This window comes from Hyperolius riggenbachi, chromosome 10 (genome assembly GCF_040937935.1).
Source record: "Hyperolius riggenbachi isolate aHypRig1 chromosome 10, aHypRig1.pri, whole genome shotgun sequence".
NCBI classification, from domain to species: Eukaryota; Metazoa; Chordata; class Amphibia; order Anura; family Hyperoliidae; genus Hyperolius; species Hyperolius riggenbachi.
In genome coordinates this window covers 208,558,986-208,586,067 of record NC_090655.1, presented here as the reverse complement: position 1 = coordinate 208,586,067, position 27,082 = coordinate 208,558,986, and the positions used below count along the sequence as shown (strand labels likewise).

The 27,082-nt window shown below is 46.6% G+C and overlaps 1 protein-coding gene across 3 annotated transcripts; it reads right to left on the bottom strand.

Annotated features, from left to right (window-relative positions):
- Positions 1-372: 372 nt before the first annotated feature.
- LOC137534307 (zinc finger protein OZF-like) lies at positions 373-26,938 on the bottom strand. 3 transcript variants are annotated; one of them, XM_068255743.1, is made up of 4 exons: positions 26,847-26,938; positions 12,846-12,934; positions 1,526-1,632; positions 373-1,445 (listed from the first exon to the last, which is right to left on the bottom strand). In XM_068255743.1, exons 2-4 carry the CDS (start codon positions 12,888-12,890, stop codon positions 647-649), a joined length of 951 nt encoding a protein of 316 aa, XP_068111844.1. In that variant the 5' UTR covers positions 12,891-12,934; positions 26,847-26,938; the 3' UTR covers positions 373-646. The 3 variants fall into 3 exon arrangements, with proteins under 3 accessions (XP_068111844.1, XP_068111843.1, XP_068111845.1); XM_068255742.1 differs by having other exon boundaries at positions 373-1,632; XM_068255744.1 differs by lacking the exon at positions 12,846-12,934.
- Positions 26,939-27,082: the final 144 nt, after the last annotated feature.

The window sequence follows — 27,082 nt, the reverse complement described above, 5'->3', positions numbered from 1 at the left end:
AGTATACGGCTTATCCTGCTGCTGCACAAGTCCTGGCGGCGTTAATTACTATTCCCCCTCCAGGTCCACGTGGATAGTGGGGAATGATGACGGTGCTGAAATTACTCACTGAGCGCCGCTATAGCCGTAATTCCTATTATGGTCAATGGTGGCTTTGGCTGTGCCCAAATCTCCTGCGCTGTAATTACAGCGCATGCTCTTCATATACATTAATACATTCCTAACCACAATCTCTGCTTCTAAAATCATTTGCTAATAATTTCATCACTCATAACTCCTTGCCCTGCATGGCTGCAAGATTCTTGTACAGCTGCTTCCACCCTCTGGAACACTCTCATTTTCCCGACTCATAAAAACCTCAAAACACAACTGTTATTTTAATAATTTATGACCAAAAGATATTGATAATAATAGGAACAGCTGAACCAGGGAGCTTCTATTTGCCACAATTATGAATAATGTATTTCTCTTTTAAAGCAAGTTAGACAATAATTGAAAATAATTTATGGCCTCCTCTGCATCACCTGGGATTTCTGGATGTGTTTTCCCTTCTTGAAGCCGAGTAACCTCTTTCTTTCACCCCATGTAACCAGCATTTTGCTGATGTGCAGTAAGATGGCCTCAGTGGCTAAAACATTTGCGCCCACTAACGTTGCTTCTCCTTAATATGATTCTTTTCATGATTGACAAGGTGATGTTTCCTGGAAAAACTCTTTCCACATTCAGAGCAGTAAAATGGCTTTATTCCTGTGTGAATACGCTGATGGGCATTTAGAAGGCCCTTAAGGGAAAAGCATTTCCCACATTCAGAGCAGGAATATGGCTTTATCCCTGAGTGAACACGCTGCTGATGGGCATTTAGAAGGCCCTTCAGGGAAAAGCATTTCTCACATTCAGAGCAGGAATATGGCTTCTCCCCAGTGTGAATCTGCAGATGATTATTTAGAGCGCCCTTCTTGGTAAAGCATTTCCCACATTCAGAACATACATATGGCTTCTCCCCAGTGTGAACACGCTGATGGGATTGTAGCAAGCTCTTGTAGGCAAAACATTTCCCACATTCAGAACATGAAAATGTCCTTTCCCCTCCAGAGTGAAATTTCTGATGTCCATTAAGATTGTATCTGTTGGCAAAACATTTCCCACATTCAGAACATGAATATGGCTTCTCCCCGGTGTGCGCCATTTCATGTCTATCAAGATGTGCTTTTGTAGGAAAACACTTATCACAACTGGAACATGAAAATGGCTTTTCTCCTGTGTGAATTTTCTGATGTAGAATCAAAAGGCTCTTGTAGGCAAAACATTTCCCACATTCAGAGCATGAAAACGGATCCTCGGAGTGCATCCTCTCATGAATGACAAACTCTGATTCCAGCGCAAAACTTCTCCAACATATTGAACACGTAAACCACTTCTCATCACGGAAGTGTGATGTTTGGTGTCTGTAAAAATAGATTTTTGAATCAAAGCATTTCCCACACTCAGAACATGATAATAAGGTTGATGGGGTTGTGGAGTTTACGTTTGAAGAAGTGGGTGATTCATCCTCTTCTGTTGTGTCACCATCACTGTCACTATTTGGGGAGTCACCAGGATGCTCACCGCTGTCACTGCGGATGTACCGTCCATCTGGTGAGAATATAAAATGTGTAGTAATAGGGATGGGCACATTGGTAATGTATGAACAATTCTAAAATGAGAAAAGATACAACCCTATGACACACTGAAATATATGCTGGCCTTAAAGAGACTCCGTAACAAAAATTGCATCCTGTTTTTTATCATCCTACAAGTTCCAAAAGCTATTCTAATGTGTTCTGGCTTACTGCAACACTTTGTACTATCACAGTCTCTGTAATAAATCAATGTATCTTTCCCTTGTCAGACTTGTCAGCCTGTGTCTGGAAGGCTGCCAAGTTCTTCAGTGTTGTGGTTCTGCTATGAACTCCCCCCTCAGGGGGGAAAGAAACACACAAATGATCTCTTGAGATTCAAAAGGAAGGCTGTATACAGCCTGCTTGTGTATGGATGTATTTTCTATGTGTGGACATACTGTACATCAACCTACTTCCTGTTTTGGTGGCCATTTTGTTTGTTTATAAACAAACTTTTTAAAGCTGTTTTTAACCACTTTTAATGCGGCGGGGAGCGGCGAAATTGTGACAGAGGGGAATAGGAGATGTCCCCTAACGCACTGGTATGTTTACTTTTGTGCGATTTTAACAATACAGATTCTTTCCCGACCGCCGTATAGACAAATGGCGGCCGGGAAGTAGACGCCGCAAGGACCGCCGTATTGACAAAATGCGGCGGTCCTTGTTTGGGCATGGGCGGAGCGATCGCGTCATCCGTGACGCGATCCTCCGCCTCCGCCTGTCGCCGCTCACTCGCCGCAACATCCCGCCGGCCATACGGAAGCGCCGGCGGGATGTTACCCCGACGATCGCCGCATACAAAGTGTATAATACACTTTGTAATGTTTACAAAGTGTATTATACAGGCTGCCTCCTGCCCTGGTGGTCCCAGTGTCCGAGGGACCACCAGGGCAGGCTGCAGCCACCCTAGTCTGCACCAAGCACACTGATTTCCCCCCCCCCCCCCCGCCCCAGATCGCCCACAGCACCCATCAGACCCCCCCCCTGCCCACCCCCCAGACCCCTGTTTGCACCCAATCACCCCCCTAATCACCCATCAATCACTCCCTGTCACTATCTGTCAACGCTATTTTTTTTTTATACCCCCCCCCTGCTCCCTCCTGATCACCCCCCCACCCCCCAGATTCTCCCCAGACCCCCCCCCCCCCAATGTACTGTATGCATCTATCCCCCCTGATCACCTGTCAATCACCTGTCAATCACCCGTCAATCACCCATCAATCACCCCCTGTCACTGCCACCCATCAATCTGCCCCTAACCTGCCCCTTGCGGGCAATCTGATCACCCCCCCACACCAATAGATCGCCCGCAGATCCGACATCAGATCACCTCCCAAATCCATTGTTTACATCTATTCTCTCCTCTAAACACACACTAATTACCCATCAATCACCCATCAATCACCCCCTATCACCACCTGTCACTTTTACCTATCAGATCAGACCCTAATCTGCCCCTTGCGGGCACCCAATCACCCGCCCACACGCTCAGATTGCCCTCAGACCCCCCCTTATCAATTCACCAGTGCATTCATTACATCTGTTCTTCCCTGTAATAACCCACTGATCACCTGTCAATCACCTGCCAATCACCTATCACCCATCAATCACCCCCTGTCACTGCCACCCATCAATCAGCCCCTAACCTGCCCCTTGCGGGCAATCTGATCACCCACCCACACCATTAGATCGCCCGCAAACCCGCCGTCAGATTACCTCCCAAATGTATTGTTTACATCTGTTATCTTCTCTAAACACCCACTAATTACCCATCAATCACCCATCAATCACCCCCTATCACTGTTACCTATCAGATCAGACCCTAATCTGCCCCTTGCGGGCACCCAATCACCCGCCTACACGCTCAGATTACCCTCAGACCCCCCCTTATCAATTCGCCAGGGCATTATTTACATCTATCCTTCCCTGTAATAACCCACTGATCACCTGTCAATCACCTGCCAATCACCTATCACCCATCAATCACCCCCTGTCAAACCCTGTCATTGCCATCCAACAATCAGCCCCTATCCTGCCCCTTGCGGGCAATCTGATTACCCACCCACACCAATAGATCGCCCGCAGATCCGACATCAGATCACCACCCAAGCGCAGCGTTTACTCTCCTCTAAACACCCACTAATTACCCATCAATCACCCATCAATCACCCCCTATCACCACCTGTCACTGTTACCCATCAGATCAGACCCTAATCTGCCCCTTGCGGGCACCCAATCACCCGCCTACACGCTCAGATTACCCTCAGACCCCCCCTTATCAATTCGCCAGTGCAATATTTACATCTGTTCTCCCCTGTAATAACCCACTGATTACCTATCAATCACCTGTCAATCACCTATCAATCACCCATCAATCACCCCCTGTCACTGCCACCCATCAATCACCCCCTGTCACTGCCACCCATCAATCACCCGCTGTCACTGCCACCCATCAATCAGCCCCTAACCTGCCCCTTGCGGGCAATCTGATCACCCACCCACACCAATAGATCGCTCGCAGATCCGACGTCCGATCACCTCCCAAGTGCAGTGTTTACATCTGTTCTCTACCCTAAACACCCACTAATTACCCATCAATCACCCCCTGTCACTGCTACCTATCAGATTAGACCCCTATCTGCCCCTAGGGCACTCAATCACCCGCCCACACCCTCAGAATGCCCTCAGACCCCAGCCCTGATCACCTCGCCAGTGCATTGCTTGCATCTATTCCCCCCTCTAATCACACCTTGAGACACCCATCAATCACCTCCTGTCACCCCCTAGCACACCTACCCATCAGATCAGGCCCTAATTTGCCCCGTGTGGGCTCCTGATCACTCGGCCAAACCCTCAGATCCCCCTCAGACCCCCTTCCGATCACCTCCCCAGTGCATTGATTGCATCTATTTTCCCCTCTAACCACCCCCTGAGACACCCATCAATCACCTCCTGTCACCCCCCTAGCACTCCTATCCATCAGATCAGGCCCAATACAACCTGTCATCTAAAAGGCCACCCTGCTTATGACCGGTTCCACAAAATTCGCCCCCTCATAGACCACCTGTCATCAAAATTTGCAGATGCTTATACCCCTGAACAGTCAATTTGAGACATTTGGTTTCCAGACTACTCACGGTTTTGGGCCCGTAAAATGCCAGGGCGGTATAGGAACCCCACAAGTGTCCCCATTTTAGAAAAAAAAACACCCCAAGGTATTCTGTTAGGTGTATGACGAGTTCATAGAAGATTTTATGTTTTGTCAAAAGTTAGCGGAAATTGATTTTTATTGGTTTTTTTCCACAAAGTGTCACTTTCCGCTAACTTTTGACAAAAAATAAAATCTTCTATGAACTCGTCATACACCTAACAGAATACCTTGGGGTGTCTTCTTTCTAAAATGGGGTCACTTGTGGGGTTCCTATACTGCCCTGGCATTTTAGGGGCCCTAAACCGCGAGGAGTAGTCTAGAAAACAAATGCCTCAAAATGACCTGTGAATAGGACGTTGGGCCCCTTAGCGCACCTAGGCTGCAAAAAAGTGTCACACATGTGGTACCGCCGTACTCAGGAAAAAGTAGTATAATGTGTTTTGGGGTGTATTTTTACACATACCCATGCTGGGTGGGAGAAATTTCTATGTAAATGGACAATTGTGTGTAAAAAAATCAAACAATTGTCATTTACAGAGATATTTCTCCCACTTAGCATGGGTATGTGTAAAAATACACCCCAAAACGCATTATACTACTTCTCCTGAGTACGGCGGTACCACATGTGTGGCACTTTTTTACACCCTAAGTACGCTAAGGGGCCCAAAGTCCAATGAGTACCTTTAGGATTTCACAGGTCATTTTGCGACATTTGGTTTCAAGACTACTCCTCACGGTTTAGGGCCCCTAAAATGCCAGGGCAGTATAGGAACCCCACAAATGACCCCATTCTAGAAAGAAGACACCCAAAGGTATTCCGTATGGAGTATGGTGAGTTCATAGAAGATTTTATTTTTGGTCACAAGTTAGCGGAAAATGACACTTTGTGAAAAAAAAACTATTAAAATCAATTTCCGCTAACTTGTGACAAAAAAATAAAAACTTCTATGAACTCACCATACTCCTAACGGAATACCTTGAGGTGTCTTCTTTCTAAAATGGGGTCATTAGTGGGGTTCCTATACTGCCCTGGCATTTTAGGGGCCCTAAACCGCGAGGAGTAGTCTTGAAACAAAAATGACCTGTGAAATCCTAAAGGTACTCATTGGACTTTGGGCCCCTTAGTGCAGTTAGGGTGCAAAAAAGTGCCACACATGTGGTATCGCCGTACTCGGGAGAAGTAGTATAATGTGTTTTGGGGTGTATTTTTACACATACCCATGCTGGGTGGGAGAAATACCTCTGTAAATGACAATCTTTTGATTTTTTTTACACACAATTGTCCATTTACAGAGGTATTTCTCCCACCCAGCATGGGTATGTGTAAAAATACACCCCAAAACACATTGTACTACTTCTCCCGAGTATGGCGATACCACATGTGTGGCACTTGTTTGCACCCTAACTGCGCTAAAGGGCCCAAAGTCCAATGAGTACCTTTAGGATTTCACAGGTCATTTTGAGAAATTTCGTTTCTAGACTACTCCTCACGGTTTAGGGCCCCTAAAATGCCAGGGCAGTATAGGAACCCCACAAATGACCCCATTTTAGAAAGAAGACACCCCAAGGTATTCCGTTAGTAGTATGGCGAGTTCATAGAAGATTTTATTTTTTGTCACAAGTTAGTGGAAATTGATTTTAATTGTGTTTTTTCACAAAGTGTCATTTTCCGCTAACTTTTGACAAAAATAAAATCTTCTATGAACTCACCATACTCCTAACGGAATACCTTGGGGTGTCTTCTTTCTAAAATAGGGTCATTTGTGGGGTTCCTATACTGCCCTGGCATTTTAGGGGCCCTAAACCGTGAGGAGTAGTCTTGAAACGAAATTTCTCAAAATGACCTGTGAAATCCTAAAGGTACTCATTGGACTTTGGGCCCTTTAGCGCAGTTAGGGTGCAAAAAAGTGCCACACATGTGGTATCGCCGTACTCAGGAGAAGTAGTATAATGTGTTTTGTGGTGTATTTTTACACATACCCATGCTGAGTGGGAGAAAGATCTCTGTAAATGGACAATTGTGTGTAAAAAAAAATTAACAAATTGTCATTTACAGAGATATTTCTCCCACCCAGCATGGGTATGTGTAAAAATACACCCCAAAACACATTATACTACTTCTCCTGAGTACGGCAATACCACATGTGTGGCACTTTTTTGCAGCCTAACTGCGCTAAGGGGTCCAAAGTCCAATGAGCACCTTTAGGCTTTACAGGGGTGCTTACAATTTAGCACCCCCCAAAATGTCAGGACAGTAAACACACCCCACAAATGACCCCATTTTGGAAAGTAGACCCTTCAAGGTATTCAGAGAGGGGCATGGTGAGTCCGTGGCAGATTTCATTTTTTTTTGTCGCAAGTTAGAAGAAATGGAAACTTTTTTTTTTTTCTCACAAAGTGTCATTTTCCGCTTACTTGTGACAAAAAATAATATCTTCTATGAACTCACTATGCCTCTCAGTGAATACTTTGGGATGTCTTCTTTCCAAAATGGGGTCATTTGGGGGGTATTTATACTATCCTGGAATTCTAGCCCCTCATGAAACATGACAGGGGGTCAGAAAAGTCAGAGATGCTTGAAAATGGGAAAATTCACTTTTGGCACCATAGTTTGTAAACGCTATAACTTTTACCCAAACCAATAAATATACACTGAATGGGGTTTTTTTTATCAAAAACATGTTTGTCCACATTTTTCGCGCTGCATGCATACAGAAATTTTACTTTATTTGAAAAATGTCAGCACAGAAAGTTAAAAAAAATCATTTTTTTGCCAAAATTCATGTCTTTTTTGATGAATATAATAAAAAGTAAAAATCGCAGGAGCAATCAAATAGCACCAAAAGAAAGCTTTATTAGTGACAAGAAAAGGAGCCAAAATTCATTTAGGTGGTAGGTTGTATGAGCGAGCAATACACCGTGAAAGCTGCAGTGGTCTGAATGGAAAAAAAGTGGCCGGTCCTTAAGGGGTAGAAAGCCCTAGGTCCTCAAGTGGTTAAAGAACAACTGACCTGAGGAGGCGATGGAGGCTGCCATGATTATTTCCTTTTAAACAATACACATTGTCTGGTTGTCCTGCTGATCCTCTACCTCTAATACTTTTAGCCATAGACCCAGAACAAGCATGCAGACCAGAAGTTTGACTTAAGTTTGCATTTGCTGCATGCTCGTTTCAGGTGTGTGATTAAGACGCTGACAGATCAGCAAAGTGTCAGCCAACTAGGAAAAGGAAATAAATATGGCAACCTCCATATCCATCAGGTCAGTTGTCCTTTAAACATGCTTTTAAAGAGGGACATAAGAATTAGTAGACTAATTAGGACTTTAACTAGTTAACCACTGAGGGTGTTTTCCCCTTATGGACCAGAGCAATTTTCACATTTCAGAACTCCTCTCTGTCATCCGCCAAGAACTTAACCATGACTTCTCACAACGAAAATGATCTTATAACGTGGGTTTTTTTTTTAGCCACGAGTTAGGCTTTATTTGGGTGGTACATTTTGCTAGGAATTATTATTATTTGGATTATTATTTTATTCTAAATGCATTTTAACTGGAATAAAAATAATTATTTCTTGGTTTTCAGCCACTATCGTTTTAAAATAATACATGCTGCTGTAATTAAAAGCCCCATATTTTATTTGCCCATTTGTCCCGGTTATTACACCGTTTAAATTATGTCCCTATCACAATGTATGGCGACAATATTTTATTTGGAATTAAAGGTGTATTTTTTCAGTTTTTAGTCTGTTACAAGCCCTTTTTTTTTTTTGCAAAAATAACAGTAATATACCCTCACAACATACATTTTAAGAAAAAATTAGTCCCTAAGGTAACCATCTATGTATTTTTTGTTTTATTCTGTTAACTATGGGAGGGGAGGTAAATTAATGTGGTTTATTATGTATTTTTATTTAATGGTTTGTTGGTGTGTAATATACACACCTCATATTTCACACACTGTACTTTTGTGGAACTTTTTGGCATACCATTGACATTATATCATCATTCATATTGGATATTGGATTTAATAATTGTATACAATAAGGGCAATTTTTGCAGGATTTCTGATTACAATCAGTATTTGGGGAACTTTTTAACCTATTTTAATGTATGTTGATGTTTTTGATAAATAATAACCTTTCTATTTTTTGCAACTTTATTAGTTGTGATGATCATTGCCACTCTATGAGGGTGAGTTTTTTTCCTTTTCTAGTCTGTTATGTTAGTAAATCAACCCCCAGAGTGTCTCACCATTACTTCTAATAGGGGCTGATGTCTCCTGACTCCCCCACTGGCCACATACTGTCTCCCCATTACTTCTAATAGAGGCTGATGTCTCCTGACTCCCCCACTGGGTACATACTGTCTCCCCATTACATCTAATAGGGGCTGATGTCTCCTGACTCCCCCACTGGCCACATACTGCCTCCCCATTACTTCTAATAGGGGCTGATGTCTCCTGACTCCCCCACTGGGCACATACTGTCTCCCCATTACTTCTAATAGGGGCTGACGTCTCCTGACTCCCCCACTGGCCACATACTGTCTCCCCATTACTTCTAATAGGGGCTGATGTCTCCTGACTCCCCCACTGGCCACATACTCTCTCCCCATTACTTCTAATAGGGGCTGATGTCTCCTGACTCCCCCACTGGGCACATACTGTCTCCCTATTACTTCTAATAGGGGCTGATGTCTCCTGACTCCCCCACTGGCCACATACTGCCTCCCCATTACTTCTAATAGGGGCTGATGTCTCCTGACTCCCCCACTGGCCACATACTGTTTCCCCATTACTTCTAATAGGGGCTGATGTCTCCTGACTCCCCCACTGGCCACATACTGCCTCCCCATTACTTCTAACAGGGGCTGATGTCTCCTGACTCCCCCACTGGCCACATACTGCCTCCCCATTACTTCTAATAGGGGCTGATGTCTCCTGACTCCCCCACTGGGCACATACTGTCTCCCCATTACTTCTAACAGGGGCTGATGTCTCCTGACACCCCCACTGGGCACATACTGTCTCCCCATTACTTCTAACAGGGGCTGATGTCTCCTGACTCCCCCACTGGGCACATATTGTCTCCCCATTACTTCTAATAGGGGCTGGCGTCTCCTGACTCCCCATTACTTCTAATAGGGGCTGATGTCTCCCGACTCCCCCACTGGCCACATACTGTCTCTCCATTATTTCTAATAGGGGCTGATGACTCCTGACTCCCCCGCTGGCCACATACTGTCTCCCCATTACTTCTAATAGAGGCTGTAGTCTCCTGACTCCCCATTACCTCTAATAGGGGGTGATGGCTCCTGACTCCCCCACTGGGCACATACTGTCTCCTCATTACTTATAATAGGGGCTGATGTATCCTGACTCACCCACTGGGCACATACTGTCTCCCCATTACCTCTAAGGGTGCGTTTGCAGTAGAGTGGCGCGCGTCTGCGAGACGCGAGCAGGCTCTTCCGGGTCTGTGGGGAAAGCAGACAAATCCCATCAGCCGTGCCATGCACGGCTATGGGATCCGCAGCCTCCCACGCCGATTCGGATGGAAAAGCCGGCCGAATCGCTAGCAGTAGCGATTCGGCCGGCGTTACCATTGCACCCTGTGGCAGAGTTTCCCTGCACTATTCGCCTGCGAGGAAACACTGCGGATTCGTGGCGGTTTCCGCTCAAGTGGAAACGCGCCCTAATAGGGGCTGATGTCTCCTGACTCCCCACTAGCTACATACTGTCTCCCCATTTTTTCTAATAGGGGCTGAGGCCTCCTGACTCCCCCACTGGCCGCATACTGTCTCCTCATTACCTCTAATAGGGGCTGATGTCTCCTGACTCCCCCACTGGGAACATACTGTTTCTCCATTATTTCTAATAGGGGCTGATATCTCCTGACTCCCCCACTGGCCACATACTGTCTCCCCATTACTCCTAATAGGGGTTGATGTCTCCTGACTCCCCCACTGGCCACATTCTGTCTCCCCATTACTTCTAATAGGGGCTGATGTCTCCTGACTCCACACTGGGCATATACTCTCTCCCCATTACTTCTAATAGGGGCTGATGTCTCCTGACTCCCCACTGGGCACATACTGTCTGCTCATTACTTCTAATAGGGGCTGATGTCTCCTGACTCCCCCACTGGTCACATACTGTCTCCCCATTACTGCTAATAGGGGCTGATGTCTCCTGACTCCCCCACTGGTCACATACTGTCCTCCTCATTACTTCTAATAGGGGCTGATGTCTCCTGACTCCCCCACTGGTCACATACTGTCCTCCTCATTACTTCTAATAGGGGCTGATGTCTCCTGACTCCCCCACTGGCCACATACTGTCTCCCCATTACTTCTAATAGGGGCTGATGTCTCCTGACTCCCCCACTGGGAACATACTGTTTCTCCATTACTTCTAATAGGGGCTGATGTCTCCTGACTCCCCCACTGGCCACATACTGCCTCCCCATTACTTCTAATAGGGACTGATGTCTCCTGACTCCCCCACTGGTCACATACTGTCTCCCCATTACTTCTAATAGGGGCTGATGTCTCCTGACTCCCCCACTGGCCACATACTGTCTCCCCATTACTTCTAATAGGGACTGATGTCTCCTGACTCCCCCACTGGTCACATACTGTCCTCCTCATTACTTCTAATAGGGGCTGATGTCTCCTGACTCCCCCACTGGCCACATACTGTCTCCCCATTACTTCTAATAGGGGCTGATGTCTCCTGACTCCCCCACTGGGAACATACTGTTTCTCCATTATTTCTAATAGGGGCTGATATCTCCTGACTCCCCCACTGGCCACATACTGCCTCCCCATTACTTCTAATAGGGACTGATGTCTCCTGACTCCCCCACTGGTCACATACTGTCTCCCCATTACTTCTAATAGGGGCTGATGTCTCCTGACTCCCCCACTGGCCACATACTGTCTCCCCATTACTTCTTATAGGGACTGATGTCTCCTGACTCCCCCACTGGTCACATACTTTCTCCCCATTACTTCTAATAGGGACTGATGTCTCCTGACTCCCCCACTGGTCACATACTGTCTCTCCATTACTTCTAATAGGGGCTGATGTCTCCTGACTCCCCCACTGGGCACATACTGTCTCCCCATTATTTCTAATAGGGGCTGATGTCTCCTGACTCCCCCACTGGGCACATACTGTCTCCCCATTACTTCTAATAGGGTCTGATGTCTCCTGACTCCCCCACTGGCCACATACTGTCTCCCCATTGCTTCTAATAGGGACTGATGTCTCCTGACTCCCCCACTGGCCACATACTGTCTCCCCATTACTTCTAATAGGGGCTGATGTCTCCTGACTCCCCCACTGGCCACATACTGTCTCCCCATTGCTTCTAATAGGGACTGATGTCTCCTGACTCCTCCACTGGGCACATACTGTCTCCCCATTACTTCTAATAGGGGCTGATGTCTCCTGACTCCCCCACTGGGCACACACTGTCTCCCCATTACTTCTAATAGGGGCTGATGTCTCCTGACTCCTCCACTGGGCACATACTGTCTCCCCATTACTTCTAATAGGGGCTGATGTCTCCTGACTCCCTCGCTGGGCACATAATGTCTCCCCATTTCTTCTAATAGGGGCTGATGTCTCCTGACTCCCTCGCTGGGCACACACTGTCTCCTCATTACTTCTAATAGGGGCTGATGGCTGCTGAAAATACGAACTGACTACTGGACTTCTAGTGTTCTATTGTATGTGTTGTGTGTCTGTCTCACACTTTGTCTATGCCATGTGTACCACAAATAATTCCGTGTACAGCTCTTGCTGTACTTGGCGAAATAAAGTGATTCTGATTCTGATTGCCCCACTGGGCACATACCATCTCCACATTACTTATAGGGACCAATGACACCTGTTTTGCGCTCTGTGGGCACATATGGTCTTTTGATTACTTTTCATTTTACAGACAGAACAGGTAAGAAGAGATGATTGCAGTGAGTTAACAAGAGGAAAGTATGAGGTTTTCCTGTATTTAGTGCTTATCCCTCACCTGTGCTGATCTGTACAGGAATTTCCTCCTCCTTACAAGGCTCATCTCCCGTCACAAACGCCTCTTCTTCAGTTTTAACACGAATCATCCTTTCATATTAAAAGACACAATGCACAAAATACATTTTTGAGAATCAAAGGAAACCTTAACTGATTGAAAAAAAAAGAAGAAGTTTAAAGCGGACCCAAACCAAACATTTTGTTTAATTAAAAATATTTAGTTGCACCACTCTGACACATACAAAGATAAATAAACACTCCTTTAAACCTATGAGCATTTCAGTGCATGCTTTTCACCCTTCTCTCTTCATAACTAGGGTTATACTGGGGGCAGCCATTAGCAATTCCTCCTTTGCCAGACACCTGCTACTTCACCAGTTTGCCGGATTTTGTCCCGGCAATTTGAAAGGAAGCGAGGGGTTTCTCCAATAAATGTAAAATATTTTATATTTGTCATCATGCAGCTGAAAAAAGGCTCCTATATATTATTATAATTTAGGAAATAGATTTTATTTCTGAAATCTTGTATTTTTAATTTGGGTCCACTTTAACCTACCTGGGGCTTCTACTGTCCCCTGCTGACGTCCTGTGGCTGTGCTGGGACAAACCAATCCTTCGGTCCCCCGCAACAAAGCAGTTTCATTTCTGGCGACTGGCCAATCATTGGCCACTGTTGCTGGGAGCGTCCCGAGCATGCGCTGTACGAAATGTTTCTGATTTTGCGCATGCACAGGACGCTCCCAGCGACAGGAGCGCGATTGATGACACGCTCGTCTATCGAAACTGGCTCGCGGGGAACTGGAGGATCGGTTTGTCCCGGCGTGGGCAAAGGATGCCCCCCTCAAAAGTGCGCCCCCTTTCTTTCAAATCGTGCCATTGCAGTACATGTAGCAAATGTGCCCCCAGTATTAGGTAGCCCCCTCCCCAGTACAACCAGATGTACACCCTGAATTAGGTAGCCCCCTCCCCAGTACAGCCAGATATACACCCTGAATTAGACCCACATCCCCAGTATATCCAGGTGTGTCCCCTCTATTAGCTAGCCCCACCTCACCACAATAGCCAGATGTGCCTCAGAAATTGCAGCCTACTCCATATGCAGAGTAAGTGGCCAGCAGAGTGAGCTGGAATAGCTACCTGTCTGTTATATGTAGGATGAAGATCCTGACAGCGCTCAGTTATTGTGCTGTCTCACACTAAAGGATCAAACCCATTAACTCTAGGGACAGTGCAGCAGCTGGAAAAAGAGGGATGATGCCCTCTGTACAATATTCAGTCACGTAGGGCCCCTTTGTCAAGGCACAATTTGCTCGAGGGCAAAAATCTGTCTGCTGCTGTAAACACGCTCCTGTAGGGTTAATGGGAGTAGGACTACTCTAGACACTCACATGGCATGCATCTTTGCGTACTCAGCAGGTGGCAGCGGCAGGATCTTCACCCCGTCCCAGTCTCCTCTCTGACACCTCCAGTGGGGCACATGCTGAGAGTCGCCACTAGGGGGCACTGTCACGGACGGTTGCGGGGCCGCAGACGTGTCCTGGAACCGCCCGTGAAGAAAAAGCGATCGCACTCGATTCTCTGCATCGATTGCGCTTCAGATCAATAGAATCTAGGTTGATTGTGTAAGAGGATCTACAGTCTTTTCTTAGCTGAGAGAATCTCTGTAAAAGCCTGGGGGGAGGTGTTAATTAGCTTGGACATATTCCCTGTGGAAGGCAGAATAACATGGAGGCATGAATTCCCTTTTCTGTTCTGGGAACTAGGTGACACCTAGCTGATCTCCTGTAGATGTTTATTAACCAAAGGGTGATAAGGAGGCCTAGGTTCAGCCAGGCAGGCTACGAATCCCCGGGAGGTCTTGACACCTTGCTCCCTGGTAAGGATCAAAGGGAAGCCAGCTGCTAGCAGCTAGCACACATCCTGAATAACCTGAGTCTCATAGCATAATCCATAACTTCCCAGATCTGTCATATTTCTGGGGTTCCTGAGATGGCAGCTTCGCCAAACGCGGGGGAAGTGTAGCATGAGTCCCGGTGCTGGTTCAGAGGAAGTTTCAGAACATTCTGAGGTAAAGACTGCCAGTTAGGCAGTTTGAAAGTGCCCTGATGATACCACAGGGGTCCCACCCCTCATGTCTGGTATCAGGGCGCTGGGTAAATCGAGACAGACCTGAAAATGTTAATAAATCTGCCCTGACCTGTACCGTTCTGTGAGATAGAGCCCATATATGGTTAGATATGATTTCTGGTCCCCAGGACAAGGGGAGGGCTCATCTCATCTTCTAAGGGGGTGTGTGGCTCCCCGCCCTCACTCCCTCCTACTGAATCAGGGGCATAAGAATGGCAGAGTACCCAAACTCAGTGTCCTCCACCCTGAAACATCATCTTGATTTCATCTGTGCCAGCTTGAGGATATGCTGGCATTCACCTGGTTTGAACTCTGAACTTTGATTGAAACCAAGAACTTTACAAGTTTTCCCACTAAAGGACATCTTTCCAGGAACTAAGTATTTTTTCTCCCTTCTTTTATTTTTCATACTGGCTATTACTGTTTTAATAATTGTTGATTTTAATAATTGTCTGTATATATTATTTATATTGCTTTCAATAAACCGACGCTATCGTCAGTTGTTGTTCTAGCTACCCTACTATTCAGCCATACACAGAAACTGATCCCAGGTCTCTGGAGAGACGCTACTACTATTGTTTGTTGTTGGCTAGACAGAATAGAGTGTGTTTAACCGTTTTTATTCGCAGGACTAGTCAGTCAGCGAGCTCCTCGGGCCCATGGTAACCGAGGTGGTGGCAGTTATACCCTGAATCGTGTGTAAGTTGTAATTACCGTACCTCACAGGCTCCCTTCTGGTTTGTCTGCGGTTTGTCCCAACGGTTCCTGCGCATTGACTGCGACCAGAGTTCGCACGATCCATGCGCTGGCACCGTTTGGAAGGCCATTTGCGGTCTGACCACCAGGGCCTCCTGTGACAGTGTTTGGCAGCGGTTGGGACCTGTGTTGTGCTGAAAGTATCTAAGATAGCGCTAGCGCTATCCAGAAATGAACTAATTCGTTGGTGTAGCTGGAAGGCAATATATTTTTTATATGTACAGAGAGACTGTGTAGCCAGTACCCCTCCCCAAAAGTTTAATTTTATTTGGCATGGAAATGTCCGGGAACTACAAGAACATGTGCCTGTCAGACCTGCAAAATCTTTGCCAAGCGAGAGGCAATGACGTCGGCCGCAGGAAGCAACAGGACCTGGTAACGGACTTGTTTCAATGGGATACCCAGCAACTGCGGGAGCTGGATGTGTCTGTTGAGGTAGACGCCGGCCCATCTGACCCAAACCGAGGGGAACCAGAGACTGAGAATCCTGACCGTACAGAGGTTGTGCATCCTGAGGGCCCTGCATTAACAGATACGCAGGAGAATGTCAGTATGGTCCCCAATCCCAGAGTTTCTGAAAGTACTCGCCTGGAACTGGCCAGTGCTGGACTGTCCATGGGTGCTGACCCGGTAATGCAGCAGGCATTGCGAAAGCTGATGGAGACTGACCTGGACAAGTACATGCAGTACATGCAAGCGCAGTTGGAGCGCCAATCCACAGAACGCCACGCGGAGAGCTATGCCGCTGAGCGAGAACGGGAGCGCCAACGACAGCATGAGCTAAACATGGCAAAAGTGCAACAGGCCAGCCTGAGTTCCTCGCCCAGCCTCCCTGCGGAAGGAGCTGCACCACCCGTAAGTGCAAAATTTAAATTTGCTAATATTGAGAAAGACACAGACATTGACTTGTTTTTGCGGTCTTTTGAAAAAGCCTGCCGTCAGTATCGTCTGTCCCAAGACCAGTGGGCCAGACATCTGACACCTTTGCTGCGCTACAAAGCACTTGATGCATTCGCAGAATTGCCTGCGGAGAAAGATAATGATTATGCCGCTATAAAAGACGCTATCATTACTAAGTACCAGCTGACGCCAGAAGCCTATCGCAAGAAGTTCAGGGCCTGGCAGAAAAAGTCTTCTGACTCGTACCGAGATGTGGTCAGCAGCTTGCTCACCACACTCAGCCAGTGGACTCTAGGCCTCACCAAAGGGTCTTACGATGTCCTGGAGGACTTGATAGTCCTAGAACAATTTCTGAACATTTGCCCTGCTGATGTACGACAGTTTATGCTAGAGCGCAAGCCGGCGTCAGCAACTGTCGCTGCAGACCTCGCTGAGACTTTTGCGACTACCCGGGTGACTGATGCACGCAGAAGCGCACCATCCAGCTGGAGGGGAGGTCAGCCCAATACCTCGGCAGACTCTCCTGCCCCTGTGAGCCGTCAGCCACAGAGGCCACTCAGCGCAGCTGCTACACCCAGGTCTGCAGCCCCTGGAGAGGTCACCTGTCACTACTGCCGCCAGCCCGGACACATGAAATTCGACTGTCCAGAGCGGAGACAGACACTACCAGCACCTGGATCATCTGCATCACCTGTACCTCACCCACAGCAGAGGCAACCCGCCAGCGAACCACAGCCTGGATCATCAGATTTTGTTCTGTTTGCCCGCGGAAAGGAAATCCGCGACCGAACCGACCAGCAGCAACTTGTTAGAGTGAACGACAAAGTTGTCACCGGATTCCGAGACACCGTAGCTGACATCACGTTAGTTCACTCACACCTTGTGCCAAAGGAGAGCATCAGCTCCAGCCGATCCCTTGCCCTTACTGGAGTAGAGGGCACCCTTTTTCACATAGCCTACGCAAGAGTGAAGATGGATTGGGGGGTGGGAATCCAAGAAAGGGTTGTTGGGGTTATGAAGGATCTCCCAGTCCCTGTGTTGCTGGGGACTGATTTGGGCAAGCTTGTGTCCTACTATGAACCTGCCACGACCGCCTTGTCGCACACGGAAGGAGACGGACTCTCCACCCACCACCAGGTACTTTATACACTTGGGGGAGCACCAGTGGGAGGTGGGTTGAATGTGCCCAGTTCAAGGGTACCAGGTTCAATAGTGCCTGCTTCAAAGGCACCTGAGTTTGATGTACAGACTGTCTGCTGTGATGATGATGTAACTGTACCTGAGTTTACCATACAACCTGTCTGTAATGAAAAAAGGTCTATACCTGTCAATGTCATTAATGCATGCCACGATGATTTGAGTAATGCCCGTCTGTGCCATTCTGAAGGTGTACCTGTGCTAGCAGTACCGCGCAGCTGTACTGCTCAGAACCCGAGCTCAGAACAGGTGGAGGGGGTTCCGGCCTCCTCCCCCTCCTCTGACCGCAGGGATGAGACCTTTCAGCCGCTGGCCTCGTGTGACATGACCAAGTTGGCTGAAACTGACAGCGTCCTCACAGCAGCACTACAAAGCGACCCAAGCCTGGAGGTGCTCAGGCAGCAAGCCTCTGAGTCCCCCGCAGACGGGGCCGCTTTCAAGGTGTACTGGGAAGGTGGGAGACTGTACAGCGAGTCTGTACAGCCCCCTACCGGTGGATCACATGCGAATACCAAATGGCTTGTGGTCCCGAGTGCGTTCAGGGGACATGTGCTGAAATCCGCACATGCTAATCCTCTGACAGGGCACTCGGGTGTCCGCAAGACACTTGCCTGTATTCGGACACAGTTTTATTGGCCCGGCATGAACAGGGATGTAGGCAAATACTGCAAAGCATGTGCCGTCTGTCAGGAGCAGGGGAGGTCCAGGGATTCCCGCGGGGTTCCCTTAGGTCCACAGCCGCTTCGCAGGGAACCCCTACATGGGCTGGCTGCTGACCTACCCAAACCACTTCCCGTTGTAAGCAGTCTTGGCGGACGCCCCATCCGAACGCAGTGGCGCAAACGCCCTGTCCGGAACGGTCCAGGTCAGGTCAAGCCGGAGAGTAGCAGACCGCGACCTGTCCAGTGGAACCGAGCCGCAGGCGCCAATGGGTTTTCCCGCGTGCCGGCAGCTCGAGACCCGTCAGCCAGGTTAGCGGCGCCGCCACACATCTTGCGGATATGTGTCTAAGCCACCGACAAGAGGGGGGGCTGTCTCGGACGGTTGCGGGGCCGCAGACGTGTCCTGGAACCGCCCGTGAAGAAAAAGCGATCGCACTCGATTCTCTGCATCGATTGCACTTTAGATCAATAGAATCTGGGTTGATTGTGTAAGAGGATCTACAGTCTTTTCTTAGCTGAGAGAATCTCTGTAAAAGCCTGGGGGGAGGTGTTAATTAGCTTGGACATATTCCCTGTGGAAGGCAGAATAAAATGGAGGCATGAATTCCCTTTTCTGTTCTGGCAACCAGGTGACACCTAGCTGATCTCATGTAGATGTTAATTAACCAAAGGGTGATAAGGAGGCCTAGGTTCAGCCAGGCAGGCTACGAATCCCCGGGAGGTCTTGACACCTTGCTCCCTGGTAAGGATCAAAGGGAAGCCAGCTGCTAGCAGCTAGAACACATCCTGAATAACCTGAGTCTCATAGCATAATCCATAACTTCCCAGATCTGTCATATTTCTGGGGTTCCTGAGATGGCAGCTTCGCCAAACGTGGGGGAAGTGTAGCATGAGTCCCGGTGCTGGTTCAGAGGAAGTTTCAGAACATTCTGAGGTAAAGACTGCCAGTTAGGCAGTTTGAAAGTGCCCTGATGATACCACAGGGGTCCCACCCCTCATGTCTGGTGTCAGGGCGCTGGGTTAATCGAGACAGACCTAAAAATGTTAATAAATCTGCCCTGACCTGTACCGTTCTGTGAGATAGAGCCCATGTATGGTTAGATATGATTTCTGGTCCCCAGGACAAGGGGAGGGCTCATCTCATCTTCTAAGGGGGTGTGTGGCTCCCCGCCCTCACTCCCTCCTACTGAATCAGGGGCATAAGAATGGCAGAGGACCCAAACTCAGTGTCCTCCACCCTGAAACATCATCTTGATTTCATCTGTGCCAGCTTGAGGATATGCTGGCATCCACCTGGTCTAAACTCTGAACTTTGATTGAAACCAAGAACTTTACAAGTTTTCCCACTAAAGGACATCTTTCCAGGAACTAAGTATTTTTTCTCCCTTCTTTTATTTTTCATACTGGCTATTACTGTTTTAAAGAGACACTGAAGCGGAAAAAAAATTATGATATTATGATTTGCATGTGTAGTACAGCTAAGAAATAAAACATTAAGATCAGATACATCAGTCTAATTGTTTCCAGTACAGGAAGAGTTGAGAAACTCCAGTTGTTATCTCTATGCAAACGAGCCATTAAGCTCTCTGACTAAGTTAGTCATGGAGAGGGCTGTTATCTGACTTTTATTATCTCAACTGTAATTGAACTGTTTACTTTTCCTCTGCCAGAGGAGAGTTCATTACTTCACAGACTGCTCTGAAAGACTCATTTTAAATGCTGAGTGTTGTGTAATCTGCACATATTATAGAATGATGCAATGTTAGAAAAAACACTATATACCTGAAAGTAAAAGTATGAGAATATTTTCTTTGCTGCTAATCTTCTAGTAATTATTCATAGTACACAACCAATTCATTATATCATATATTTTTTTCGCTTCAGTGTCTCTTTAATGATTGTTGATTTTAATAATTGTCTGTATATATTAATTATGTATATTGCTTTCAATAAACCAACGCTATCGTCAGTTGTTGTTCTAGCTACCCTACTATTCAGCACACACACAGAAACTGATCCCAGGTCTCTGGAGAGACGCAACTACTATTGTTTGTTGTTGGCTAGACAGAATAGTGTGTTTAACCGTTTTTATTCGCAGGAATAGTCAGTCAGCGGGCTCCTCGGGCCCATGGTAACCGAGGTGGTGGCAGTTATACCCTGAAGCGTGTGTAAGTTGTAATTACCGTACTTCACAGGCTCCCTTCTGGTTTGTCTGCGGTTTGTCCCAACGGTTCCTGCGCATTGACTGCGACCAGAGTTCGCACGATCCGTGCGCTGGCACCGTTTGGAAGGCCATTTGCGGTCTGACCACCAGGGCCTCCTGTGACAGGCACCATAGAGCAGAGAAGGAAGGACTGTGCGATAGGGTGAAGACGGATCCCGGTGGCACCAAGACGGCAGCTCTGTTCACCACTTACACTGCATATGGCTGGGTGGGGTTCACTCGGGGGCTTAGGCAATAGTCAAATGTCAATTCACAGGCTGTTACCACATGGAAAAGTAAAATTACCGACTAGTGAGGCAAATTACCAAATGTCAATTCACCAAGATTACAGCATTCCATAAAACAAACGACCTGTTCAGTATTTTAAGAACTGCCAGGAGCTGTCGGTAACTGACAATTAGCCATGCGGTAAAATATGCAGGACAAGCATCCTCTATAGTAGGTGACACACAAGAATGGGATGGATGCTCCTGGACTGGTGACATTCACAGGTGGAGACACACATGCCCCCACCCATGCTCTAGCTGTCCTTGTCCCCCTCTCTCCTCATTCTGTCCACATGTGGCCCCTTCTGTCACCTGCACATTACACATGGGAGATACCACGAAACAAGCACACGCCCCCTTCGGGTCACAGTCCCCCTGCTGGGCTACAGACATGGCCCGCCTCTCTTGTCTCTCAGAGCAATCCAGGCAGCAGCAGAATTGAGAAGAAGCTTGCCAGCCAATAGAACATTGGATTGTGGACGGCGACACTGATCCATTTATGTAGAGGCAGCAGGTGTACAAAGCAGGTCACAGTGCTGAGCATATCTGCCTGACTATGCAACCACTCACAATAGGCTTACACAGAGATTTATTCATGCCTTTATTCATGTCATATATTCTTCATTCCTCACATTCACTCCCTAACCAGCTCCTATCATCTCCAACTCTAAAAGATATCATACATCTAACCTTTTCTCTTTCAGGACACAACTAAATTGTTAATACATGCTCTTATGATATCTCATCTGGACTACTGTAATGTACTGCTTTCTGGACTACCAACTAACAGACTGGCACTGCTCCAATCTGTACTGAACCCGGCACCTCGTCTCATTCATCTTGCATCTATCAATGCCTCTGTCTAGAGGAATTACAAAATTGGAGGAACACCAGCTGGTTGAGCCTGAACTCTGACAAAACAGAGGTGTTGGTGGTAGGTGGTCCACACATGATGGATGAACTCCAGAACTCTCCCCACTTCAAACTAGCAATTGGGGGAGATACCATACAGTATAAAGACTATGTGCAAAACCTTTGGGTAATCCTAGATAGAAAGCTAACACTCATACAGCAGGTATTGGCTGTCGTCAAGGCCTCGTTCTTCCATCTAAGAAATGTAGCAAGAATTAAACCCCTTATCCCAGCTGAAGACCTACCTGCCCTGATTCATGCATTTGTATCCTCCCACCTGGTCTACTGCAATGCCCTGTTCATCGGATCTACAGAGAAGGATTTGTGCCCCCTACAACTAGTACAGCATGCAGCAGCCAGACTCGTAGCCAATGCCCCCGGCAGCTCACCCATCTCCCTACTGCAAACTCTTCACTGGTTGGCAGTAAAATGCAGAATCCATTTTAAGATCTGCCTGCTGACATTCAAGGCTCTAAACCACATGGGACCCAAATACATAGCGGATCTATTGGAACTCCACGCACCCTCCGCTCTGCCAACAAGATGAATCTAGTTATTCCCAGGATACACTCAACATTTTGGTGCTCGGGCCTTTTCCTATGCAGCCCCTACTCTATGGAACTCAATTCCACACTCAGTGCGAGAGGCTCCTTCTCTGGACAGCTTTAAAAAAAGGCTAATAACCCATCTCTTTTCCAGAGGTTTTGAAACTGCATAACGCAGGTCAAAGCGCTTTGAGTCCCCAGGGAGAAAAGTGCTATAAAAATATCATTATTATTATCATCTTACTTCTCACTCTTCCTCTGCTGCCCCTCTCTGTCAAGCTATTCATTAGCTATCAATTAACTAGAGGATCCAGTTCAAACTCCCTACAAAGCTCTCCACAATCTCTCTCCCCTGCACATCTCCTCACTGTTTTCTAGATACCAACCCAACCGCACGCTCAGATCTGCACATGACCTTCTTTTGTCCTCCTCTAGAATTACCTCGTTCACGTATACAAAATTTTGTACATGCTTCATCCCTCCTCTGGAATGCCCTTCATCAATGCATCCATTACTCTCCAACCTTTGATAGCTTTAAACACTCCCTCAAAACTCACTTTTTGTCCGACAAGCATACGCTCTACCTTAGGCCACTTCCCCTTTGACCTAAGGCCAAGTTGCACTCGTACTAGATATCCTACAAACACACTGCCTCTAGGTATGTTTATTGTATACTACCCCTCCTCTTCTTTCAACCCCCATTCCTTTAGATTGTAAGCTCACAAGGGCAGGGCTCTTTCCTCCTTTTGTGCCTTAGAATTCATTATACATTTTATTCATCATGTTACTTTTGTCACTGTAATTACCAATTCTGTATTTTGTACCACTGTCTGCATTACTGTATTATGTACCCCATATGTTTGTTTCTTACTTTATACAATCTTCACAGAATATGTTGGTGCTTTATAAATCAATAATAATAATATATGAATACGTGAACATGACCAGCATACTGCACAATGGGACCGAACGCTTTCCAACCGGTTTTGACAAGACTCCGGCATTCGAGAAAAAGTGGCAAATTTTGGAAAGACAGTCGCATTCAGCATTTACCCCAAAGGTAGGATCATTACAAAACGTGTCATAGTGAACAGAGGCCAGCATGGGTCACTGAGGAGCAATGCTCTAACCCTGGGCTACATGGTCAGTCCTCCGGAGGCCAATACAGCATTTTCAGTGGGTTTGTGTTAATGTGTTCTTTTAGAGTAATACTAAAGCCACTGTAAAAAAAAAAAAAAAACAACAACAATAAAATAAAGTCAGAAACTCACCCCTTTAGGGCTGGTTCACACTAAGGGCTTGATTCACTAATCCGTGATAACTCAAATATCACATCTTATCAAAGATATCACACATTACGAAAATATATCACACCTTATCAGAGTAGCATAACGAGCGCTACGAACGTATGCCTGCTAATTGGCAATGGCACTCGTCCTGCCCTGAACCCCTGCGGGTTCTTAGCGCTCGCTATGCTACTCTGATAAGGTGTGTTGACTCTGAAAAGGTGTGATATCTTTTCATAAGGTGTGATATTTGAGATCTCACGGTTTAGTGAATCAAGCCCTATGAGCGTTTTGAGTTGTGTTTTAAATACCTAGCATTTCTAAGAGCGCTGTAAAGGCGCTTGTGTAATGAAATCCTATGCGAGTCGTTTTTTTTTCTTTTTTTTGCAATCGCAAACATGGATCGTGCACTATTTTCTGGGTGAAAGCGCTTTGAACAGCAATTTTGTGAGCTTTTTTTGTTTTTTTTGTTTAAACAAATTTGCTTTAAAGCAGACCTGAACTCAGAACTAGGCTTGCTCTTCCAAGTAGCTACAACGTGCGACGCAAATGGAGCGCACTGATCAGACAGCTGCATAGGTAATTTAACCCTTCTCTCCTGCAGTCACAACTGGTGTAATTAAAGAAAACCTGAACTGAAAATTAAAAGTCAAAATAAACATACACACGTCATACTAACCTCCCGTGTAGTCTACTCCTCAATCTCTTTCTCCTCTCCTGCGTTCCATTTGTCAGCTGTGATCAAGGGAATTCTCCGTCCTCCATTTTGAAAATGGCCATTACCCCATAGTCATGGTCAGCGAACTGGTAAACTGTAACATCGTCCACTTGAGCCATTGGGAAACATGGACATTACCGGGCACATCAGTTGTCCACTCAGCTATAACTGACAGCATCTGATATATAACTGTCAGCAACTGATATATTTCAGTTCTGACAAAATGTTGTCAGAACTGGAAGGGATCATTGTCAGAAGAAAATGGTGAGCTTCTGAGAGGAACTGATGGCAAGGTAACTAATGTTCATTTGAAGTTGCCTCATGTGTTTATTTTAAATAATTTTACTCAGTACAGGTTCCCTTTAACATCTAGATTCTGAGTAGCTACGAGTATGTAGCTACTCGGAAGAGCAAGTCCAACTCAGAACTTCCTTGCTGCTCTACAAGATAAGCACCAGCATAACTCAAATAAAAACATTTCTTTGTTAAAGCTGATACAAATCCTGCAATAAATCTGCAGTTTATTTACTTCCTGCTTTCATGGAAGCAGACATATTGTTAACATCCTGTGTTTATAAATGAGATCTCTGCCATAGCAGTCAGCTGACAAAGCTAAGGAATCAAATTACAATGTGTGCTTAGTCACAGATAAGGCGTATTTAGGTTAAACTCTCGAAATACATACAAGGTGCATCTTTCTGTCCTGTGCAAGTGGTCAGGTCCACTGTAAAAGACATTTCGTTCTGGGTCAGAGTGCACTTCCTATTTGCACAGATAAAAAAAATCGCAAAATGAAAATGCAAACAAAATCGCTTGCAAAAAAGGCAAATCACTAGGAATCACGTAACAGAATCGCTCACAAAAGAGCTGTAGAGTGAACTAAGCCTTAAGGGGCCCATACACTGGTCGATTTCAGCCATCGATTGATTCTATAGAATCGATTGATTAGAAATAGATTCTATCAAATATATCGATTTGCAGCCGATTTCGATCAATTTGATCTGACAGGATGGAAAATCTAGGTCAATCTGCTGCTGGCAGCAGATCAATGGCCCATAGAGTTGCATTGGATCTAATGGTCCAATAATGCATTTACATAGATAGATTTCCACAGAAATCTGATGGTTGAATCTGCTGCAACTCTAAGTGTATGGCCACCTTTAGAGAGGGATGTCAATAGATCTCATAGAGCCTTCCTGGTCCTGTATCGGTGACCTCATTACGGCACAGTCACCCCTGCTGCAGGCATTACACCAACTGTTTGAATACTCGTTTGGTGATCCTCTGAAGGCTTAGGAAGGAGGTGGCAAATCTGGACAGGGACAGCCCTGGAAGGAGGACACCAAAGGCTTTATGAGATAGCTGAACTAACTAGGAGAAACGGGGGGAGCAGGCATGTACTGCAAGTGGTCTTGATGCCCACTGCTCCCCTCCATCCCCCTCCTTTCCTACCTAAATGCCTTCTCTCCGGCAGCCTCTTCCGGGTCGGCAGGGTCAGGCATTAGTGCGCAGGCAAGGGCCAGACTGCGTGCATCCTACATTGCATAGCCGGTGTTGTGTCTGATTGCGCTGCCTGTTAATTTGCGCTGCCCCACATGCGTAGTGGGAGACTGTGCGGCCACAGTTCCTATTTAATTATGCTGTTGGTGGTAAAATACTAAATATCTCCGCTTCCTCACATCCTACACTCCCCAAATTTTCAGGGCAGGGAGGGGGCCCCCAGAACTACTTCTCTGCCACATTGCAGCCCCCGAGCCCCACTGGTTCTCGAGAAAGGTTTCTCTAATCTATCTCCTGAACCAGCGGGGCTCGGGGGCTGCAATTTGCTATAGAGGTTGTTCGGGGGATCCTCTCCCTACCCTGAGAATTTGAGAGTGTAGGATGTGAGGAAGCGGAGATATTTAGTATTTTACCATCAGCAGCATAATTAACTTCACACTGAGCATGCGTGCTACTCAGTGTGAAAGGGAGCTTCCGGGCAGCGCAATCAGACATTACAACGGGAGCGCACTACGCATGACATCACAACTACGCCATGCGCAGAGCACTCCCGGACGTAGACGCATGATGTAGCTTGGCCGCCGCCTGTGCACTAATGCCCGACCCGAAAGAAGTTACCAGGGGGCATTTAGATAGGAAAGTAGAGGGGAACAGAACAGAAGAGAAGTGTGGAGCAGTGGGCATCAGAACAGCTTGCAGTAGATGCTTGCTCCACCCCCCAATTCTCCTGCTTAGTTCAGCTCTGTTGGCACTTTCTAAATCACTAGTAATAATAACAATACTTTAATTAATCTGCCATCAAGTATCCATCCACAATTGCAGCTTGATTTCTTTACTATATATTATGTATGTATGTATGTTTATGTGATGTAACATGCAGTTTACCCATTTCCCACACTCACGGCTCACCTGGTGATGTGATCTGGAGCAAGTATAATCCACAAGTCTGCAGTCAGCTATGCTGCAGCTCTCCTATAGTTTTCCCACCCTGCCAGGACTTCCTGTTCAGCTTAGAGCACAAGCATCCCTCCCTCGCTTCCTCTAGTCTACAGCAAAATGGCCGCCTCCTGCGCTGAGGACACATTCGATAGCTATATTATGTTTCAGTGACATAAGCAATACTACATATATCAGTCGCATTAACA

Coding starts and splice junctions, on each gene's coding strand:
- LOC137534307 (XM_068255742.1), bottom strand. CDS start 12,933: ATGATTCGTGTTAAAACTGAAGAAGAGGCGTTTGTGACGGGAGATGAG. Junction 1,633..12,845: donor TCCTGTACAGATCAGCACAG/GTGAGGGATAAG, acceptor TATTCTCACCAG/ATGGACGGTACATCCGCAGT.